The sequence below is a fragment of the Nerophis ophidion genome, linkage group LG02 (assembly GCF_033978795.1).
Source record: "Nerophis ophidion isolate RoL-2023_Sa linkage group LG02, RoL_Noph_v1.0, whole genome shotgun sequence".
NCBI classification, from domain to species: domain Eukaryota; kingdom Metazoa; phylum Chordata; class Actinopteri; order Syngnathiformes; family Syngnathidae; genus Nerophis; species Nerophis ophidion.
This window is the reverse complement of record NC_084612.1, coordinates 47,502,854-47,525,120: the sequence shown is the minus strand read 5'-3', so window position 1 is coordinate 47,525,120 and position 22,267 is coordinate 47,502,854. Positions and strand designations below refer to the sequence as shown.

The window sequence follows — 22,267 nt, the reverse complement described above, 5'->3', positions numbered from 1 at the left end:
TTGTCCTGGCGCTTTTAAATCTGTCTGCTGCGTTCGACAACATGGACCATGCCACCTTAATCACTCGTCTTGAGAACTGTGTGGGTACTATGGGCGCCGCCCTCAACTGGTTCCGGTCGTACCTAGCTGACAGGAGTTTTTGTGTAAAAATAGACAGTTTTATGTCTTCCACAGCTCCTCTACCACACGGGGTCCCCCAGGGCTCAATCCTTGCCCCAATCCTATTTGCGCTTTACCTTCTCCCCCTTGGTTCTATTTTTAGGAAGTATGGTATTGCATTTCATTTTTATGCAGATGATTGCCAGATCTATTTTCTCATGGCACAAAATAACAGTTCAACCTCTCATTGACTGCCTGCATGACATCAAAGCCTGGCTTTCAGCTAACTTCCTGAGTCTAAATGAAGACAAAACAGAAGATATGTTGTTCGGTCCAAGTCGCTCTCCCTCCCCCAACGTTGACCTCGGCACTCTGACCCCGTACCTCAGCGACTGTGTCACAAACCTGGGGGTAAAGTTCGACTCAGATTTTAAATTCGAAAAACAAATCAGCAGCGTCGTTCAAAAAAGCTTTTATCAATTTCGCCAAATAGCGAAAGTGAAACCGCTTCTGTCAGGACACGATCTCGAGAAATTAGTTCACGCCTTTATCTCGAATCGTTTAGACTACTGCAATGCCCTGTATGTCGGCATTAGCCAGGCCTCCCTCTCCCGCCTGCAGCTCGTACAGAACTCTGCTGCTCGTCTGCTAACACAAACCTGCAGCCGTGAGCACATCACTCCTATATTAGCGTCCCTTCACTGGCTCCCTATGCGTTATCGAATCAATTTTAAACTCCTTCTATTTGCTTTTAAATGTCTAAACAACCTCGCGCCAACATATCTCTCCGACCTCCTTCAGCCTTACTGCCCCACCCGATCCCCAAGAACAGCCGATCAGCTGCTACTGACGGTCCCTGACACAAGGCTGAAGCTTAGAGGTGACAGAGCTTTCGCTGCTGCTGCTCCCAAGCTCTGGAACGACCTAACCCTGAGTGTTAGACAAGCCTCCTCTCTTCCTGTTTTTAAATCTCTCTTAAAAACATACTTTTGTCTCTTTGGCTTTTAACACTAAGTGATATCCATCCTGCAATGGCACCCCATTATACACCTGCTGTGAACCTGTTTTTATGTTTTATTTATTTATTTTTTATCATGTTCTGTTTGTGTTGTGTTGTTTGCTCGGTCCTCGTATTATCTTTTAACCTGTCCATTGTACAGCACTTTGGCTACCCCTGTGTTAAATTTTAAATGTGCTTTATAAATAAAGTTGATTTGATTTGATTTGATTCATGGTTAATATTTATGAATTAACATAAAATTAAGAAAACCACTCTTTTATTGTCCAGTAAAGAAGGGTTTACTGGACATATGAAACCAGTGGGGTTCGGTACCTCCAACAAGGTTTCGAACCACTGCTTTAGTGTGATGCAGTGTTACATGACGGCGTAGCGCAATGGAAGAGTGGCATTGCGCAACCCGAGGGTCCCTGGTTCAATCCCCACCTAGTACCAACCTCGTCACGTCCGTTGTGTCCTGAGCAAGACACTTCACCCTTGCTCCTGATGGGTGCTGGTTAGCGCCTTGCATGGCAGCTCGCTCCATCAGCGTGGGAATGTGTGTGTGAATGGGTAAATGTGGAAGTAGTATCAAAGCGCTTTGAGTACCTTGAAGGTAGAAAAGCGCTATACAAGTACAACCCATTTATCATTTATTTACACAACTGCAATAACATATTGTTAAATGTATGCTGTCTGGCAATGTTATAATTTTAAATGTTAAATGGCTTATTACTGTTGAAAGGGCTCATTAGCCCTTATTAGATGATGTGGCCTGGCATATTGGACCACAGAAGTTCATGTTAACTTTTTGTTTACCCTGCAGTTGGAAAGTCTTCTATGGCAGCTGATACTTTAAGATGATTAAAAGCGGAATATGTTATGAAAAGAAAAAGAAGGATGAGTTACAGTGGAAAGACAGTTGGAAATTCCAACTGTATGCCAGGGTGCATTTTTAATTACTCATTGATTGAGTGCACAAATTCAAAGACATAGTTTTTGCTTCACCAGCTTTCTGGTATACTCACATACTTTGCCATGTGATCGTTGATTTGTTGAACTGACAGCATTGATGCATTCATTTTGATGGCAAGTAAAATGTTGTCAATGACAACTTTAACTTGCTTGGGGTCAGGTTTTGTTTTGTGCGACAGCTCGTTCCTTTTCTCTCTTTCTTTTGCGTTTTCCCGCAATAATGTACCAATCCTTGGTCCCATCTTGAGTCTTCGTACAATTCCAACAGCCTTCAAATGACTTTTCTGCTGAATGTGACGCTTGAGGTAGTCCAACTTCCATTCGGTCCACATTTTTAACTCGGACAACTCATTTGCTACTTTAGCTTCGCGGCATGTCTTGAAAAGTAGACCCTTCTCACTCGAAAAAAAAAAAAAATCTCACCCAGTTTCATCGCTTGTTCTATTTGAACATACTCCGACAGCCATTCCATCTTAAAAGAACCGCATTTCTTTTTTACTATGGCTTGGTGAGTGGATGTGTCGCTGCCCGTTCGTTTCGCCATGATAAGGGGTTATTGTCACTATCAATAGTGTCAATGCTATGATTGGCTGCGTAGCGTAAGTGAACCGAATCGTATCATTGGCTGGACACCTGTCATTCACTGAGTTACGTTGCAAAATGGTACAGAAAACAAAATTATTATTATTATTTGTATTATTATTATTATTATTATTATTATTATTATTATTATTATTATTGGTTTAATTGATTGGATAAGATTAGGACTAATATTAGATATTAATTAATACGTTTATGTTGAATTTTATTTTATGCGCTGCATAGATTTTCTTGTGCGCTGAGAATGTGCGAACAGTGCGCCATTGCCCAAGCGCGCAGTTTAGAGGGAACATTGGGCTGAATATTTTGAAGTTGGAACGGCTTGAATCAGATGAAAAATGTGGGAATTGTGGAGTTTTAATGAATGTTCCATTGATTTCAATGGGAATTTAATAAAAAAATTGGGAATATTGGGAAAAACCTGGATTTTTTTTTGAAAATGGTAAAAAACTTGAATGATCTGAATGAGTTGAAATGGTTGGTTTTGGAATTTTTGAAATCGGTCGAGAAATGTTGAAGTTGTAACGTGTTAAATTGAGAAATGGTATTAAGAATTTCTGGAATTTCAGAAAAAAACGGGAATTTTTCCAGTTAAAAAAACTACTTTTTTGGGCTCTGGGAATCATGAATAAGCCGGAGTTCTTTGAACGCAGATTCCTTGCCTGGACATATGGTACAACACAATCAGCAAGATAGGATGGAGCTAGACCGTGTAGTATTTTATGCCTAAGTAGTAAAATTTTAAAGTCACATCTTGGTGTAGAAAACCATTTTTGTGAATGTTTGGAGCATTCACACAATAAATGAATTAATTTGGGCTGGATCTCATCAGACATCGTGGTACTCACTAATCTGATTTCCCACCCATTTGATGCCCAACTACGGTGTCCAAATATGCTATGAATAAGTTGTTCACTTTATAAATTGAGTTGATTTTCACATATTCTGATTAATTAAGTAATACCCATACCCCTGTCTCCCTTCTGTTTAGTACGGTTGTCACCAGAAAGAAAAAGCTGCAGGAAGACGGAGAGATTGATCCTAAACTCTGGGAACTCCTTCTCAGCGCTCGAAAGAAAGATTACCAAAAAATATGTTTGGAATTTGGGATTACCGATTTCCGCTTTTTGCTGACCAAACTGAACCAGAAGAAAAAGCAGAGGGAGGACGAACAGGCAAAGGTGCGAGACTGGAATGAATCTTGCCACTCAACAAGTCTTCAGTACAGCTCTTTAAACATGTTCTCTCTCTCCCAAGGTTGTCGAAAATCTGAGAAATATCAAAAAAATCGAAATGACACCACTCAAACGGGCAGCATTTAGCCTGGAAATGACCGTACGGAATCCTGACAGCAAAATTTATTTATACAAGGTAAGTCTAAGAAGTAGCGTATTTTTCCGGACTATAAGGCACACTTAAAACCCTTTCATTTGCTCAAAACTAGACAGTGCGCCTCATTACCCGGTGCGCCTAATGTACGGAATAATTCTGGTTGTGTTTACCGACCTCAAAACTATTTTTTTCGGTACATGGTAAAATGATAAGTGTTACCAGTAGATGTCAGTCACACATAAGAGATATGTGTAGACTACAATATGACACAAGTAAACAACACCAACATTTTATGTGTTCAATTGAAAATCTAGAACATTACACACGGCGCTCAAAAATCTATCAAAATGTTTTTAGTCGGACTTCGGTAAGCTATGAAGCTACACCACTTGATGGATTGTACTGTGCTTCAACATCGGAGTATTATTGAAGGATAGTATGGTGTGTGTATAAGGTAAGACATATTATCTGGTGTTTTGTTTCACAATATTATGCAAAAGCAACTTTTCTTACCTTATGATGCCTGCTGATCCATATTTGGGATTTGCACAAGTCCTGAAAAATTGCGCGTGTCCGCCTTTGTAGTCTGTTCAACCCCGTAGTTGATAATTGTATTCCTTTTCTTGTTATGGGACATTCATCCTCCACTGTTGCCATTTTTAATATCAAGTAGTGTTAAGTTCTTACTTATATCTGTCAGTAAACTCACCATGAAAGGGCTAAAACATACCGGTATAGTGAGTTTGCATTATTCACCTGAAGGAACTTTAGTTATTAGAGAGTTCTGGTTGGACGGTTTTTCATGGCACACATTTCGGACGTTGTTGTTGCACTAGTGAGCCAAGAATGAGGAGATGCTGCTTCGTTATTAATTGAAGTAAAGTCTGAACGTCATTAAAACAGTTAGCGCCATCTTTTAAAGCTTCTTCCACTCCAGCCTTGCACTTTACACCGCTACAACAAAAGATGACAGGGAAAAAACGCTGTCAAAGTGGAGGGATGTAAATAAGACCGCCCACAAACAGCGCATTCTGAAGCGACTGAAGATGATGTGTAAAACATCATCTATGCAACATTTTGACCAAATAACCACCATTACATGTTATGTAGGCCACAAGGAAGGCTTTTACATTTAGAAAATAATAATAATAATATCATTGATCCAGCCATCTTCTTCCGCTTATCCGAGATCGAGTCTCAGGGGCAATAGCCTACGTGGAGAAGCCCAGACTTCCCTCTCACCAGCCACTTCGTCCAGCTCCTGCCGGGGGATCCTGGCGCGTTCCCAGGCCAGCCGGGAGGCATATTCTTCCCAAAGTGTCCTGGGTCTTTCAAGTGGCCTCCTAACGGTCCTGAGGGAGGCGTTTGGGTGGCATCGTGACCAGATGCCCGAACCACCTCATCAGGCTCCTCTCAATGTGGAAGAGCAGCGGCTTTACTTTGAGTTCCTCCCGGATGACAGAGCTTCTCACCCTATCTCTAAGGGAGAGCCCCGCCACCCGTGATCTTGTCCTTTCACTCATAACCCAAAGCTCATGACCATAGGGGACGTAAATCAACCGGTAAATTGAGAGCTTTGCCTTACGGCTCAGCTCCTTCTTTACCACAACAGATCGATACAGCGTCCGCATTACTGAAGACACCGCACTGATCCGCCTGTCGATGTCACGATCCTCTCTTTCCCCACTCATGAACAAGACTTGAACTCATCCACATGGGGCAGGGTCTCCTCTCCAATCCGGAGATGGCACTCTACCCTTTAATGCGCCTTTTAACCTGTATAGACCCGCTCATCGGCAGTGTGCCTTATAATTCGGTGCGCCTTATGGTCCGGAAAATACGTTGGCTCAATTCTTGCCAATCAGAAATTCCCTGACACAGGACTTCTTTTCCCGACAAGGACGGTAACATGGTCCAGTTCGGTAGCGATGACAAGTCCAAGTATCGCCTGCTGAAACGTGGAGACAAGTACTGCTTCAGCATCAAAGATCCTAAGCCTGAAGATGCCGGCTTCTACCAGGTGGATGTTGATGATACCACAGTTCTTTCCACTCACTTCCGAGGTATGTGATCCCAGTTTGTTGATTGGCAGTCGAAACAATGTAGTCCGAATTTCATTACCATGATGCTTTCATTCCCAAAGTTCCTGAAGTGGGCTTCGTAGACATGATCAAGGACGCCAAAGCAGTGGAAGGCAAAGATGCGACTTTTCAGTGCGTCCTGTCAGCTCCCCTTGACGAGGTCACGTGGTCAACGCCCGACTCGTCGCTTGAGCACAGTGACAAATACGAGATGACTGTCTCAGAGGACAAACTCGTTCACACGCTGACAATTAAGAACTGTAACAAGGCAGACCATGGACAGTACTTCGCCTTCGCTGGCACCGCTTCCTCCAGTGCCATGCTCAGGGTGGAAGGTGGGAAATCTCACATGAGCTCCTTGTCCCAAAAACATGTTTTGGTCCTATAAATGTCTGTCTGATCAAGTCAAACATCTTTGTTCCCACTTAAGCGGATGTGGACGCTCTTAAAAGTCAGAGAGTCAAGATAACCGAAGCGCCGAAGCCCGTGGCTGAAACCGTTTTGGAGGCAAAAATTCCGAAAGAAGAGGTGGAAAAGGAAGTCGTGCAGGAAGAGTCTAGCAAAGAGATTACTGAAAGTACAGAGGAGCCCAAGAAAATTGACAAAGGTGAGGGTGATGAAAAATACAAGAACAATGACCTCTTAGTACAGACCTGGAGGCCACATGCGGCCCCTTGAGCTTTTCAATCTGGCCCAGACATTTCCAAATAATTGTTCATATGTTTAAGATAATTAGTTACTATGGCCATCTAATTAGTTACTATTGCCGTCTATTTAGTTACTATGGTAATGTAGTTAGTTGCTAGGGTAGTCTAATTAGTTACTATGGTAATCTAATGGGTTACTATGGTAATCTAATGGGTTACTATGGTCATCTAATTAGTTACTATGGTCATCTATTTAGATACTGTGGTAATCTAATGTGTTACTTTAATAATTTAATTAGTTACTATGGTCATCTAATTATTTACTATGGTCATCTAATTAATTATTATGGTAATGTAATTAGTTACTATGGTCATCTAACTAATTACTATGGTCATCTAATTAGTTTCTATGCACATGTAATTAGTTACTATGGTGAACTAATGAGTTACTTTAATAATCAAATTAGTTACTATGGTCATCTAGTGAGTTACTTTGATACTTTAGTTAGTTACTATGGTAATCTAATTGGTTCCTATGGTCATTTAATTAGTTACTTTGATAATCCAATTAGTTACTATGGTCGTCTAATTAGCTACTATGGTCATGTAATTAGTTAACATGGTCATGTAATTAGTTACTATGGTAATGGTAAGTGAGGAAGCACCAAGCAGCGTTTCCACAGAGTATTTCCAGAGAGAAATGTGGGTGTCAGTGACAGACATGGTAGGAGATTTATACATATATTTTTTTTTCAACAAAGTTCTAAAGCTTAGTGATCAGATGTATCAGATTGTAGGTGGGGGTTTGTTTACCCTTCGTGTTCATATTTCGCTGTTTGTTGCATTTTTGTTGATAGTAAAATATGTGGATGGAGAGGGGGTGTGACGTGCATATGTTGTCAATATTCAGTGTTTCATAGTTCATAGTTTATATTGTAGCATTCTTTATTTTCATATACATTCTGGCTGTCTGTCAGTAAAAAAAAAAAATCCATTCCGTTTTTTAAGGTGCTCTGTCATAATGTTTTTAGCATTCAATCAGGAATTATTGTGAGGTTTTGTATTAGTGTTCCTGAAAATAGAAATACCGGCCCCCAGACACATTTTTTTTCTCTAAATCTGGCCCCCCCGAGTCAAAATAATTGCCCAGGCCTGTCTTAGTATATCGAGACGGGCTGTGCAGCCTTTTGAGACACTAGTGATTTAGGGCTATATAAGTAAACATTGATTGATTGATCATGATGGTCATGAAGTGTGGGTCATGACCAAAAGAATAAGATCGCGGATACAAGCGGCCAAAATGAGTTTCCTCAGAAGGGTGGCTGGCATCTCCCTTAGAGATAGGGTGAGATGTTCAGTCACCCGAGAGAGACTAGGAGTAGAGCCGCTGGTCCTTCGCTTAGAAAGGAATTAGCTTAGGTGGTTGGGGCATCTCTTGCGGATGCCTCACGAGCGTCTCCCAAGGGAGGTCCTCGTTGCACGTCCCACTGGGAGGAGACCCTGCGGCAGGCCAAGGACCAAATGGGAGGGTTACATCTCCTCTCTGGCCTGGGAACGCTTCAGGATCACCTGAGAGGAAGTTGCTGATGTTGCTCTGGAGAGGGAAGTCTGGGGGTCTCTGCTGGAGCTGTTGTCCGGATAAGCGGTTGAGGATGGATGGATGGATGGATGGATGATTGATTGATTGAGAGGATGAGAGAATATTTTTGCCCCAATGTCATAGAGTGATTAGCAGGGCTACCAAGTACAGTTTGTTTCCCTTGCAAGTTATGTATTAGCCAAATAAAACCATGTTTTTGTAGCTTTTATATTTCATCTGGTTCTTACGTTTGCAGGCGTTCAGTTCGTCAGCGGACTGTCAGACACCTCAACAGACATTGGCGAACGGGCAGAGCTATGTTGTACGTTAAGCACTGAGGACTCTCTGGGAAAATGGTACAAAAATGGGAAACTGGTGAGGAAAATGACTTTGATGAGGCTATAGAACTGCTTGGCATGGTGATGACATTTGTATCTTAATAGCTTACCGGTGGGGACCGGCTCAAGATAACCCAAGATGGAGCAAATCACAGACTGATCATTGACTCCTGTAAAAAAGATGACATAGGTGCGTACGGCTTTGAAGCGGACGGACGTAAATCAGAAGCAACGCTGACTATTCGAGGTGAGAATCAAAAGAAGCATGACTAATTCAATTTGTTTAGCTTTTTGTTTTGAAATACCGTTCTTTCTCTTCCCCAAAAGACCCACCGAAGATTGACAGTAATTCTCTTGGAGAGTTTTCAAAGCCAGTGACCGTAAAAGCAGGCGAAAGTGCAAATTGGAAGCTTCTTTTCTCCGGTGGGAAACCGCTGAACATTAAGTGGTACAAGGACGACAACGAACTCACGCCTGGTCCCAATGTGAAGATTGACAAATCATCCACCAGCAGCAAGCTTTGCCTAACAAAATGTCAAAGGAAAGACAGTGGCGAGGTTAAACTGAGAATAAAAAATGAATTCGGTACGACAGAAGCTGTTTCCAGACTTATAGTACTGGGTGAGTCCGAGGGACACGTTGTGCTCGAGGAATGAAACAGCAGTTAACGTGATTCCATCCACAGACAAACCGACGCCGCCGCAAGGACCTGTGGACGTTGTCGAGAGTGGCGTGACATCTATCGAGTTCAAATGGAATCCGCCAAAAGACAACGGCGGATGCCCGGTCACAAACTACATCATAGAACGCCAGCAGATCGGACGCAACAAGTGGACCACTCTGGGGGAGATAGGCGGCAGTAGAACGGAGTACAGAGACTCCAACGTGGACCCTGGGAAAAGATACTGTTATCGAATCAGAGCCAAGAACTCAGAAGGCATCAGTGACTTCCTGCAGACTGGAGACATATCAGCTGGTGCTTTGCGTGAGTTCTTCATTTCCATCCATCCATCCATTTTCTACCGATTATCCCTTTCGGGGTCGCGGTGGGTGCTGGAGCCCATCTCAGCTACAATCGCGCAGAAGGCATTCACACCCTGGACAACTCACCATCTCATCACACGGCCATCACAGATAGACAGACAACATTCACACACTAGTTGCCCATCATTTTTCACCATACTAACTCTGAACTATGACAGCTCTGTCTTAATTTGGGGAGCAATAGCAAGATGCATTTGTGATTCTGAGCCAATCAGAAAAGATCAAAACCTTTAACTGCATTCTAGAAACCAGTAAAGTTGTCACGATGTGTAAATGGTAAATAAAAAGAGAATACGATGATTTGCAAATTCTTTTCAACTTATATTCAATTGAATAGACCGCAAAGACAAGATATTTAATGTTCAAACCGGTAAAATGTGTTATTGTTTTGCAAATATTAGCACATTTAGAATTTGATGCCTGCCACATGCTTCAAAAAAGCTGGCACAAGTGGCAAAAAAAAAGTGAGAAAGTTGAGGAATGCTCCTCAAAGACTTAATTGGAACATCCCACAAGTGAACGGGCTATTTGGGAACAGGTGGGTGCCATGATTCGGTATAAAGGCAGCTTCCATGAAATGCTCACTCATTCACAAAGAATGACGGGGCGAGGGTCACCACTTTGTCAACAAATGCCTGAGCAACTTGTTTAAGAACAACATTTCTCAAGCAGCTATTGCAAGGAATTTAGGGATTTCACCATCTACGGTCCCTAATATCATCAAAAGGTTCAGAGAATCTGGAGAAATCACTGCACGTAAGCCATGATATTACGTACCTTGGATCTCTTAGGCGGTACTGCATCAAAAAGCCACGTCAGTGTGTAAAGAATATCACCACATGGGCTCAGGAACACTTCAGAAAACCACTGTCAGTTACTACAGTTGGTCGCTACATCTGTAAGTGCAAGTTAAAACTGTACTGTCCAAAGCCAAAGCCATTTATCAACAACACCCAGAAACGCCACCGGCTTTACTGGGGCCGAACTTATCTAAGATGAACTAATGCAAAGTGGAAAAGTGTTCTGTGGTCTCACGAGTCCATCCGTTATCTACCGCTTATTCCCTTTTGGGGTCGCGGGGGACGCTGGCGCCTATCTCAGCTACAATCGGGCGGAAGGCGGGGTACACCCTGGACAAGTCGCCACCTCATCGCAGGGCCAACACAGATAGACAAAGAGCAAAAAACCACTTGGACTGTTCTAGGGTCAAAGTGTAAAATCAATCATCTGTGGTGGTATGGGGGTGCATTCATGCCCGAGGCATGGGTAACTTACACATCTGTGAAGGCACCATTAATGATGAAAGGTATGTACAGGTTTTGGAACAACATATGTTGTTATCATGGACGTCCCTGCGTATTTCAGCAACACAATGCCAAGCCAGGTGTTACAACAGCGTGGCTTCATAGTAAAAGAGTCCGGGTACTGTAGTCGAGGCATTGAAAATGAGTGGTGCAATATGAAGGCTAAAATATCAGAAGGGAGACTGTTGAACAACTTAAGCTGAACATCAAGCAAGAATGGGAGATAATTCCACTTCAAAAATGTGTCTCCTCAGTTCCCAAACCTTTACTGAGTGTTGTTAAAAGGAAAGGCCATGTAACACACTGGTAAACATGCATTTTTTGCAATGTGCTGCTGCCATTAAATTCTAAGTTCATGATTATTTGCAAAAATTAACAAAGTTTCTCAGTGTGAACATTAAATATCTTGTCTTTATATAATTGAATATAAGTTGCAAAGGATTTGCAAATCATTGTAATCTCTTTTTATTTACCATTTACACAACCTGACAACTTCAATCAACCAATCAATCAATGTTTATTTATATAGCCCTAAATCACAAGTGTCTCAAAGGGCTGCACAAACCACTACGACTTCCTCGGAAGAACCCACATAAGGGCAAGGAAAACTCACACCCAGTGGGCTAGGAGAACTCACACCCAGTGGGACGTCGGTGACTACTTTGCGAACATGCTCATCTCAACAATCATACAACTCTTCTGACACTTTATCTGGCCTTTAAACATGACACAGAGCTTCCATTACAGGTTATCCCGGAGCCCCTTCGGCACCTAAAGTGGTCTGCGCCTTCAAAGACAGCATTAGTCTGAAATGGTCGGCCCCATCTGACACCGGAGGGATCCCGGTAGTTGGATACAATTTGGAAAGGAGGAAGAAAGGCAGTAGTTACTGGAGCCTAGTGAACCAAGAAGGGCCGATAAAGGGTATGACACATCGCTGTAAGTAGGAAGCACTAATCGGACTAATAATAGTTGTTTTCCTCTAGAATCAAAGTATGAGGTGAAAGATGTCATTGAGGGGGCAGCATATGAATTCAGAGTGTCAGCCATCAATCTATGTGGTCTTGGGGATCCAAGCCTGCCGTCTGATGCGGTGACTGCAAGAGATCCAATGAGTACGCAGAAGATATCTTCAATTATTTTAATCTGCATGTTGTTGAACTTTATGCTCGATGGTGCGTCAACGGGTAAACAACAATCAATGACTGTCATTTCAGAAGTTCCAGGCAAAGTCACAGGCCTGAAAGTAACATCCAGCGATTACACAACATTGTCGCTGGCCTGGACTAAACCCAAGCACGAGACCGGGTCGCACGGCGAACCCCAAGGCTACTACGTGGAGATCAGACCCGTAGCCAGTTCCGAATGGCTCCGTTGCAACGCCCTCCCAATCACGCCCACTACCTACACCGTGCACGGTTTGAATCCCATGGCCGCGTACTTTGTGAGGATAATCGCGACCAATTATGGGGGCGACGGAGAACCTCAGGGCTTTGACGAACACATCATCGCCATGCCTCCTCCTGGTAAGACGGGTTTTGGTCGACCACATTCAGGTCACAGTATGCTGGAAAATGAATCTAAATATAATTTTTCGACCTATTTCTGCTGCGTTAAGAATATAAAAGTATAATAAAGTTGCACCAATATAGTCAGAAATATTAATACCATTTTTGATTGATGTAGTGTTCTTGACCAAGATGTTAGTTTTGGCTGTAGAGGTCCAAGCTCGTATTTCCAATTTGGTCATGCTTGTAGAAACCATGAAACTAGCTAGGGATGGGCTGGTTACCGGTTTTAATGTATACCACGGTATGTCGGTTTTAAAAAATTTAAAATACTACTACTTACCTACTCAGTGGCCTAGTGGTTAGAGTGTCCGCCCTGAGATGGGTCGGTTGTGAGTTCAAACCCCGGCGGGGTCATACCAAGGACTATAGAAATGGGAGCCATTTCCTCCCTGCTTGGCACTCAGCATCAAGGCTTGGAATTGGGGGTTGAATCAACAAAAATGATTCCCGGGCGCGGCCACCGCTGCTGCTCACTGCTCACCTCACCTCCCAAGAAGTGAACAAGGGGATGGGTCAAATGCAGAGGACAAATTTCACCACACGTAGTGTGTGTGTGACAATCGTTGGTACTTTAACTTTACCTTTAACTAACTTTGGGCTTACCGTATTGTCTGGACTACAAGGCTCACTTAAAATCCTTTCATTTTCTCAAAACTTGACAGTGCACCTCATAACCCGGTGCGCCTTATGTACGGAATAATTCTGGTTTTGCTTACTTTTATTTGGTACATGGTGAAATGATAAGGGCGACCAGTAGTTGGCAGTCAAACATAAGAGATACGCGTAGACTGTAATACGACTGAAGTAAAAAACACAAAAATGTTAGGAGTATTATTATGGTGTGTGTATAAGATAAGATATATTATCTGGTGTTTTGTTTCACAATATTATGCAAAAGCAACTAATCTTACCTTTTGATCTGTATTTGGGATCTGCAAAAGTCCTGAAAATTTGCACGCAAGTCCACCTTTGTAGTCCGTGTGGACACCGTAGTCGATAAGCTTCTTCTTTTCGTCTATCCTCTTGTTATGTGACATTCATCCTTCACTGTTACCATTTCTAATATAAAGTGTTAACAAAATCACGGGTACAAGCGGCCCAAATGAGTTTCCTCCGCCGGGTGGCGGGTCTCTCCCTAAGAGATAGGGTGAGAAGCTCTGCCATCCGGAAGGAACTCAGAGCAAAGCCCCTGCTCCTCTACATGGAGAGGAGCCAGATGAGGTGGTTCAGGCATCTGCTCAGGATGCCACCAGAACGCCTCCCTGCGGAAGTGTTTAGGGCACGTCCGACCGGCAGCAGGCCAAGGGGAAGACCCAGGACACTTTGGGAAGACTATGTCTCCCGGCTGGCCTGGGAACGCCTTGGAATCCCCCAGGAAGAGCTGGACAAAGTGGTTGGGGAGAGGGAAGTCTGGGTTTCTTGTTATTCTTTGTCATTTATTCTAAAAACATAAGTTCAGCTTCCATTGTGTTTTGTTTAAAAATGTCTGTTCAATGCAAATTCAAGTTGTGTCTTCTTTCCAATAAGGATAATAAGGACATTTCAAAATAACACAACTTAGGGCATTAATTATAATACCGAAATGTGAAATTGTGATGTATTTATCATACTGTCAGAATCTTATTCCGGCCCGTGCCTACATCAAACAGTAAATAGTAGCACATGATCTAGTTATGAACCAAATATTTGATGTTGTGCCGACCCATCCGGAAGAGTTTTAAATGATTGTTCAAGAACCAGATATAAATGAAAGGCGATTAAATTTAAAATAACATAAAATTATTTAACTGTGTTTTTGTTCTTACCCCTAAAGTAAGGCCACAGTTCAAAGATCGCAAAATAAAGAGCTTTGTGGTGGTGAAATCAGGAAATACCCTTTGTCTCAACATCCCCTTCGAGGTATTGTACAAGGTCGGAACATGATTGTGGTATTTGAGGCATATTTTAACCGTATTTGGCTTTTATTACCAGGCCTCACCCCTCCCAGAGGTCTCTTGGTTGAAGGACGGTAGCACAGTGGGAAAACATGTCACAATTACCAACTTTGATAAAGGTTCTCAGATGTTGATCCCAATGTCTCAGCGGTCTGACTCTGGGGTCTACACCATCATGGTCAAGAACCTTGCTGGCCAAGAGAGTATAAATGTTGAAATTAGAGTAACAGGTAAATGTCAGGGGGTGCGGGGTTTCCTATTTTTTTTAAGTCAAGTCTAACCTGTTAATGTCATTCCAGATGACCCTAAGCCTCCGGGTCCACTGCAGCTGGAGCAGATAGTCCCGGGAACAGTGACTTTGTCCTGGGCGCCCTCTCCAGACGAGAAGAAGGATGACAGGTTGCACTACAGTGTATCCAAAAGGGATTCCTTCAAACGCACTTGGAAGACGGTGGCGGACGGCCTCTACAACAACAAGTTCACGGTCATTGACATTGTGCCCGGGCGAGAGTATCACTTTAGGGTGTTTGCTCAGAACGACATGGGCCCTTCAGTGCCAGCTGTGTCACCGCCCTTTGAAATCCAGAAGGAACGAGGTGAGTGCTTCTAATGTCTGACAAAATTAGTACGCAGATTGAAAACTCAGAACACTGTTTTGATATTCTGTTAACCACACAAGAAAGATCATCAATATGAAAGGAACGCATTGCTGATTTCAGGGACCTATTGCAAGAAACCGGGTCAAAAATCCTCCATTTAACAACGCTTTGTGGTTGTTAGGAAGCTTCTGGTAAAATATGGGAGCTGCTGTATGTCACGGTCAGGTAGACGCTTAGAGGACGCTCTCGTTTAATTATTGTGACGAAGTGTATTTCTAGTCTTGTCATCCTCGCCCAGACAGAAGGACAACACGGCAGTGCAGCTGGATCACGTCGGAGACGCTTTACTGAACTAAAAGTTGCTTTATTACAAACCCCGTTTCCATATGAGTTGGGAAATTGTGTTAGATGTAAATATAAACGGAATGCAATGATTTGCAAATCCTTTTCAACCCATATTCAGTTGAATATGCTACAAAGGCAAGATATTATATGTTCAAACTCATAAACTTTTTTTTTTTTTTCAAATAATAATTAACTTAGAATTTCATGGCTGCAACACGTGCCAAAGTAGTTGGGAAAGGACATGTTCACCACTATGTTACATCACCTTTTCTTTTAACAACACTCAATAAACGTTTGGGAACTGAGGAAACTAATTGTTGAAGCTTTGAAATTGGAATTATTTCCCATTCTTGTTTTATGTAGAGTTTCTGCCGTCCAACAGTCCAGGGTCTCCGCTGTCGTATTTTATGCTGCATAATGCGCCACACATTTTCGATGGGAGATAAGTTTGGACTGCAGGCGGGCCAGGAAAGTACCCGCACTCTTTTACTATGAAACCACGCTGTTGTAACACGTGGCTTGGCATTTTCTTGCTGAAATAAGCAGGGGCGTCCATGATAACGTTGCTTGGTTGACAACATATGTTGCTCCAACACCTGTATGGACCATTCAGCATTAATGGTGCCTTCACAAACGTGTAAGTTACCCATGCCTTGGGGACTAATACACCCCATACCATCACAGATGCTGGCTTTTGAACTTTGCGCCTATAACAATCCATATGGTTATTTTCCTCTTTGTTCCGGATTACACCACGTCCACAGTTTCCTAATATAATTTGAAATGTGGACTCGTCAGACCACAGAACACTTTTCCACTTTGCATCAGTCAATCTTAGATGAGCTCGGGCCCAGCGGAGCCAGCGGCGTTGCTTGGTGCTGTTGATAAATGGGTTTTGCTTTGCATAGTAGAGTTTTAACTTGCACTTACAGATGTAGCAACCAACTGTAGTTACTGACTGTGGTTTTATGAAGTGTTCCTGAGGCCATTTGGTGATATCCTTTACACACTAATGTCGGTTTTTGATGCAGTACTACCTGAGGGATCAAAAGTCTGTAATATTATCGCTTACGTGCAGTGATTTCTCTATATTGTCTGAACTTTTTGATGATTTTACGGACCGTAGATGGTAAAATCCCTAAATTCCTTGCAATAGCCCATTGAAAAAAGTAGTTCGAAAACTGTTTGACAATATGCTTACAAATTGGTGAACCTCGCCCCATCCTTGTTTGTGAATTATTTAGCATTTCATGGAAGCTGCTTTTATACCCAATCATGGCACTAACCTGTTCCCAATTAGCTTGAACACCTGTGGGATGTTCCAAATAAGTGTTTGATGAGCATTTCTCAACTTTATCAGTATTTATTGCCACCTTTCCCAACTTTTTTGTCACTTGTTGCTAGCATCAAAATCTACAGTTAATGATTATTTGCACACAAAAAAAATCTTTATCAGTTTAAACATCAAATATGTTGTCTTTGTAGGATATTCAACTGAATATGGGTTGAAAAGGATTTGCAAATCATTGTATTCAGTTTATATAACACAATTTCCCAACTCATATGGAAAACGACGTTTGTACAAGCCAGACACAGGATGTAGACGGATAAGGGAGAATGGACGCATTTTGGTGTAAAAAGTAAAGATAAAGGTGAAGTTATAACACTGAAACACCCTCAAAAAGAGGTGCTTTAAGATATGGTTAGGCAGCCACCGGCTAACGTCCATCCGCAGTGTTTTAGCTACTTCTAAATCACTAATCTTGGCCTTCAAATAAAGTGAGTTTCTACATTATAACTGGAAGACGAGGAATAGCTAAACATGCTTCACTACACACCGTAGCTCACTGGGGTCCCAATGTAAACAAACGCCATGGGTGGCTCGACACCTGAGATCCACTGTAATAATACCGAGTACAGGAGCGTATCTAGTCGATACTACTATGATTACATCGATATTTTTTAGCAGTGTAGATAGAACATGTTAAAAGAAAAAAATAACCAGATATTAACAGTAAACGAACAAGTGAATTTATAACCAATTTTAACAGTTTGTCCCTCATGCGTTTCCCGCAGCACCCAGTAATTTCAAACCACTTGTGATCGCTCCAAACGTCAAAAAGAAGCATGTGATTGGCCACAACGTGCAAAGCGCACAGCTATTTTCAAAAAAGGTTTGCGTATTTGAGAGGGGGCTTAACCAGGGTGTGCCCTGGGTGTGCCATATCCAGCCAACACCTAAGATCAATTCCACGTTGATTCCTGTATTACATTCAATTGTGGTTGGCTTTGTTCATGCGCACACTTTTTAATACATCATAATTTTTACTGCCGTACATCCATTGTCCCTTTTGGGGTCGCGGGGACTGCTGGAGCCTATCTTAGCTGCATTCGGGCGGAAGGCGGCGTACACCCTGGACAAGTCGTATTTTTCTGAATTTGAACGTGTCACCATCTGGTGAGCGTTGCTTGCTGCAAGACCCCAAGGATGCAGAGAGCGGCAGCCAGAATCCAAGTAAAAGCAATTAATTTGATACTTACAAGGAAGCAGGAACGAACAAAAAAAAGCACACTCCGCATCTGTCGATCCAGCGGTGAAGGAAGGATCCAGCTGGAACTAAAAACAGGTTCGGTGGCCACGGATGAAGCGCTGGCTGTCCAAAGTCTGGATCCGGGGTGGACCGCTCGTCTGTGCATCGGTTGGGGACGTCTCTGCGCTGCTGACCTGTCCCCGCTCGGAAAGGTCTCCTGCTGGCCCCACTATGGACTGGACTCTCACAATATTATGTAAGATCCACTATGGACTGGACTCTCACAATATTATGTTAGATCCACTATGAACTGGACTCTCACACTATTATGTTCGATCCACTATGGGCTGGACTCTCACAATATTATGTTAGATCCACTATGGACTGGACTCTCACACTATTATGTTAGATCCACTGTGGACTGGACTCTCACACTATTATGTCAGATCCACTATGGACTGGACTCTCACAATATCATGTTAGATCCACTATGGACTGGACTCTCACAGTATTATGCTAGATACACTATGGACTGGACCCTCACAATATAATGCTATATCCACTCGACGTCCATTGCACCCGTCGCCCACATCTGCGGTCCCCTTCAAAGTTTCTCATTGTCCCACTGGGTTGAGTTTTTTCTTGCCCTGATGTGGGATCTGAGCCGAGGATGTCGTTGCTTGTGCAGCCCTTTGAGACACTCATGATTTATGGCTATATAGGCAAACATTGATTGATTGATAAATATAATTAATTAAACCAGGAACAGGTGTGCTGGCAGGACATGGCACAGAAGTGTAGGTGCTTCGAAACACAGAGTACAAAGGAAACACTGACAAAACAAGTGCACCAGAACAGGAAGTGATTCCAAACACAAAAACCAGGGAAAACCCAAACAATAACCAAACTGTCAGTAGCAATTCTAACAGAATGTACATCTATTTTTAGTAAGAAAGCCACGCGACTGTAGTTACATGAGGTCTTGGCAATGTCCAGGTTATTATTATTATTTGTGTTTTTCAAAATGTCAAATGATTTTCCCCAAGATAAATTAGGACCAGTCTGGTTGTTTTCAGGCAGAGGCAGAACAGCCCAACAAGATGACATTAAAGTCAAACAAATCTCCTTCAATGTGCTACAGAAAAGTTCAAAGTGAACATGCCACGGAGGAAGCCTTTGGACTTTTCGTCACCGGCTGCGTTTATCAAACGGCTGAGGAGACGCACGCCTCCGGAAGGTTACGAGTGCCACATGAGCTGTGCGGTCAAGGGCGACCCGACTCCGCGGGTGACATGGTACCGCAACAACATCAACGTGAACACGGACGCCAACTACTTCATCAGCAACGTCTGCGGAGTCTGCTCCTTGCTCATTCTGAGGGTGGGGCCCAAGGACGGCGGGGAGTACAAAGTGGTGGTCGACAACGGTCGAGGATTAGCCGAGAGCTCAATGATGCTGTTCGTCAGAGGTGAATATTTACACTTTGGAACTCAAACTCAATCTCCTGTGTACACCAACCAGTAACATCTTTGTCATTTTGCAGAGTGAAGCGGCATCAGCAGCTTCGGGCGTACTCACACTCCAAAAAGCACAAGTCCAGTTTTTCCAATCGTACCAAAGGATGGGAAGCGGAACGAACCTGAGCACAGATCATACCTGGCAACATTTGCATTTCAACCGAAGGAAAACAGGGAATTTAACAACTTGAATTCTGGAATTTTACTTAGTCTTGGCCCGATTTGACTGTGTCGACTGATGCTCTAATGTAATCTCTTTACTATTTATGACAAAAAAAACTATTGAATTAAGCTGAAGTCAATTGAATTCATTGCATTGAACTTAAGTGGAAGTGGGCCCAAGCACGGTACGATTGGTTTAGTGCATGACTACACCCTTATACCCCTTCAACTCCGACATCTGCATTACAGTATTTGACTACTACCCACTACTGTCTACAGGTGTGATGACCCAGTTCATGGAGAGCTATAAAAAAACATTTAAATGGTCATGCAATTAAGTGGTATTTGTGTTTTTCATTCATTACAAATTCCACGGAAAAGGGTGATGTACCATCTCCAGGTTACGGAAGAGATCTTGCCCCAAGTGGAGGAGTTCAAGTACCCCAGACTCTTGTTCACAAGTGAGGGAAGAGTGTATCGTGACACCGACAGCCGGATCAGTGCGGCCTCTTCAGTAATGCGGACGCTGTATCGATCCGTTAAAGGCCTACTGAAACCCACTACTAACGGCCACGCAGTCTGATAGTTTATATATCAATGATGAAATATTAACATTGCAACACATGCCAATACGGCCCTTTTAGTTTACTAAATTGCAATTTTAAAGCTATAAGTAGTCCGCTTTAATCGCATAATTACACAGTATTCTGGACTCTGTGTTGCTGAATCTTTTGCAATTTGTTCAATTAATAATGGAAAAGTCAAAGAAGAAAGATGTAGGTAGGAAGCGGTGTATTGCAGGTGCCTTTAGCAACACAAACACAGCCGGTGTTTCCTTGTTTACATTCCCGAAGGTGAAGCTTTGCTAAGGAACAGAGCGGTCAAGCGAACATGGATCCCAACCACATGTCAACCGGCAGGTTTCGGTGAGAAAATTGTGGTAATAAATCGGCTCTTACCGTAGACATGACCGGAGCTTGCGTCCTCCTGCAACTGCGGACTCTCTTACCTCCTCCCACCGGAGACACCGGCGGTCACCACACCCGTGGCCACACCCCTCCGACTTTCAGGTACCATATGATCTCACTAAAACACTAGTAACACAATAAGCAGATAAGGGGTTTTCCCGAATTATCCTAGTAAATGTGTCTAATAACATCTGAATCGCTCCCACTGCCCTTGCCTTTTTTTTTCCTTTTTTTTTCTAGTCCTTCACTCTCACTATCCTCATCCACGAATCTTTCACCCTCGCTCAAATTATGGGGAAATCGTCGCTTTCTCGGTCCGGATCGCTCTCGCTGCTGGTGGCTATGATTGTAAACAATGTGAGGATGTGAGGAGCTCCACAACCCGTGACGTCACACGCACATCGTCTGCTACTTCCGTTACAGGCAAAGTTTTTTTATTTGCGACCAAAAGTTGCAAACTTTATCGTCGATGTTCTCTACTAAATCCTTTCAGCAAAAATATGGTAATATCGCGAAATGATCAAGTATGACACAAAGAATGGACCTGCTATCCCCGTTTAAATAAGAAAATCTCATTTCAGTAGGTATTTAAGGTGAAGAAGGAGCTGAGCCTACCGTGGAGTTGAAAGGTCACATATTCTATGACGTATGGTCATGAGCTTTGGGTTATGACCGAAAGGACAAGATCACGGGTACAAGCGGCCCTTAGAGATAGGGTGAGAAGCTCTGTCATCCGGTAGGAGCTCAAAGTAAAGCCGCTGCTCCTCCACATGGAGAGGAGCCAGATGAGGTGGTTCAGGCATCTGGTCAGGATGCCACCTGGGGGGGCATTTAGGGCAGGTCCGACCGGTCAGAGACCACAGGAAAGACCCAGGACACATTAAGAAGACTATGTCTCCCGGCTGGCCTGGGAACGCCTCGGGATTCCCCGGGAAGAGCTGGACCAAGTGGCTAGGGAGAGGGAAATCTGGGCTTCTCTGCTTATGCTGCTGCCCCCGCGCCCCAACCTCAGATAAGCGGAGGATGATGGATGGATGGATGGAAACACCACGGCACACAGCTGCGTACACATCAATGGGATTCATTAAAATGACAGAACTCACCTGTATTTCTGCAGAGGAAAACATTACACACTTTATTCTGTTGAGATCCACTTTTTGGATCTTCCACATATTATTGTTTATTGTTCCATTTTTATTTTCACTCTCCATCTGATCCTATTATTTCCTGTTTAAGTCGGTCACCATGGTAGCTTATCAGTTTTCACCTGTTTCTCACGGCCCTGCACACCTGTCCTCACTAATCACCTACCTTATATAAGCCTGCATCTTTTGTTGTTCAGTCTGGGATCCAAATTTGCTTTCACGCAACAAGTTACGCCTGCACTCTGTCATCGTATGTATATTTACGCTAGCTTTTCACGCTCAGCCATTTGTTTATTCCAGCTCTCATGCTGTATGTTTTGTTTTACTCTTTAATGTGTCTATGTGCCAGTTTAGTTCTCATTTTTGTATATCCTAGCTTTTATGCTAGCGTCTTTGGTTTGCCTTTCATTAGCACCAGTGTTTTGTTTCATAGATCCTTTTCGTTAAATAAATTGTTTATATCTTACCTTTGCTGTGTTCACTTGTTGACGCATCCATG

General features: G+C 43.0%; 1 protein-coding gene across 3 annotated transcripts in view; it reads left to right on the top strand.

The window, feature by feature from the left end:
- Positions 1-19,993, top strand: part of LOC133541797 (immunoglobulin-like and fibronectin type III domain-containing protein 1) — a 41,866-nt gene extending 21,873 nt beyond the window's left edge. For 2 of the 3 annotated variants that reach the window (XM_061885403.1, XM_061885396.1), the window contains 17 exons: positions 3,663-3,852; positions 3,929-4,042; positions 5,904-6,066; positions 6,147-6,419; positions 6,515-6,691; positions 8,567-8,685; positions 8,754-8,895; positions 8,976-9,269; positions 9,334-9,633; positions 11,744-11,920; positions 11,983-12,111; positions 12,214-12,522; positions 14,381-14,466; positions 14,539-14,731; positions 14,801-15,097; positions 19,118-19,444; positions 19,520-19,993. In XM_061885403.1, the coding sequence (XP_061741387.1) occupies positions 3,663-3,852; positions 3,929-4,042; positions 5,904-6,066; positions 6,147-6,419; positions 6,515-6,691; positions 8,567-8,685; positions 8,754-8,895; positions 8,976-9,269; positions 9,334-9,633; positions 11,744-11,920; positions 11,983-12,111; positions 12,214-12,522; positions 14,381-14,466; positions 14,539-14,731; positions 14,801-15,097; positions 19,118-19,444; positions 19,520-19,524 (3,295 nt within the window). In that variant the 3' untranslated portion in view covers positions 19,525-19,993. Of the gene's footprint in view, positions 1-3,662; positions 3,853-3,928; positions 4,043-5,903; positions 6,067-6,146; positions 6,420-6,514; positions 6,692-8,566; positions 8,686-8,753; positions 8,896-8,975; positions 9,270-9,333; positions 9,634-11,743; positions 11,921-11,982; positions 12,112-12,213; positions 12,523-14,380; positions 14,467-14,538; positions 14,732-14,800; positions 15,098-19,052; positions 19,445-19,519 lie in introns of those variants that run through there. The other variant, XM_061885412.1, reaches the window with a different exon arrangement.
- Positions 19,994-22,267: the final 2,274 nt, after the last annotated feature.